At 38.7% G+C, this 992-nt stretch overlaps 1 protein-coding gene across 1 annotated transcript; it reads left to right on the top strand.

Annotated features, from left to right (window-relative positions):
- Positions 1-18: 18 nt before the first annotated feature.
- On the top strand, positions 19-900 carry LOC106512864 (uncharacterized; the record flags this gene model as incomplete). The annotated part of the gene is given in 1 exon segment (XM_014001377.1): positions 19-900. A coding segment is annotated over 1 exon segment (739 nt), but the record flags the coding sequence as incomplete, so codon positions are not given.
- Positions 901-992: the final 92 nt, after the last annotated feature.

The following is a 992-nucleotide window of genomic DNA, read 5'->3' as shown; positions in this document are numbered from 1 at the left end:
GCTGATATCTATGAATGGCCATTATTATTATTATTATTATGTGTGTACACACAAAGGTCTAAGCTTAAATCCAATGCATTGGTAGCAGACTAAAGACTGCTTAAAACTAAGAGAGCTCTCTATAGATAAACAATCTACAATTTGCGAATAAATAAACTTATATGCTGTCGGCCACTATGGCAGAAGAGGAAAACATTGACCTGGATCAGGGGGGTCAAAATAACATTGTGGGTGAAGAGGAAAATCCTCAATGGGAGTCTGAAAAAAGACAGGTGAAATTAACAGCCAAGGCTTTGTTGGTGAAAATCAATAAATTAGAAAGTGAAAGAAAAACAAAGTTAAATAAACTCACAAAGTTGAGACAAACTATTACAGTGTTGAAAAATGACAATGTGTGTGTGAATGACATTAAGGGAGAATTTAAAAGGTTTTTGGTTTTATCTGAAGAAACACAAAAGGTACACCAGGTTTTGTTGGGTTTATTGCCTGTGGATGAAGCACAGAAGCATGATGCATGGTTCCAAGCTAAAATGTTGAATGTTCATGATTTTGTTGCTGTTACTCATAAATGGTTGACTGAGGCTCAAGGTTGGTCAACTGGTGTGTCTGATATGAAAGAAAATGAGAGTAAAAATAATAAGGAAGCTGAACCAAATGCTGCCAGTGGTGGTGGCATGATGGAGGAGGAGCTGCAGAATGAACCTCATGACAGCATTTCATATGTTTCCGTAAGGTCTTCTAGAAAAACTGGGAGTCAAAGGGGTTCATCTGTAACAACCAGCAGATCGTCAACGCTTTCTGAACAAATAAAAGCAGAAGCAGAAAGGGCTGCACTCCTGGCATGTGCAGCTGCTTTAAAGGAGAAGCATGCATTGGAGAAACAGGAATACCTGTTAAAGAAACAGGAATACCTGTTAAAGACCAGAAAGGAACAACTTGAGATGGACACTAAAATAGCTGCTGCTAATGCCAAGCTAATGGTGCTAGAGGGC

Source organism: Austrofundulus limnaeus, unplaced genomic scaffold, assembly GCF_001266775.1.
Source record: "Austrofundulus limnaeus strain Quisiro unplaced genomic scaffold, Austrofundulus_limnaeus-1.0 Scaffold29782, whole genome shotgun sequence".
Taxonomy (NCBI): Eukaryota; Metazoa; Chordata; class Actinopteri; order Cyprinodontiformes; family Rivulidae; genus Austrofundulus; species Austrofundulus limnaeus.
Note: the sequence above shows the minus strand (reverse complement) of the source record. Positions and strands in the feature narration are given on the sequence as shown.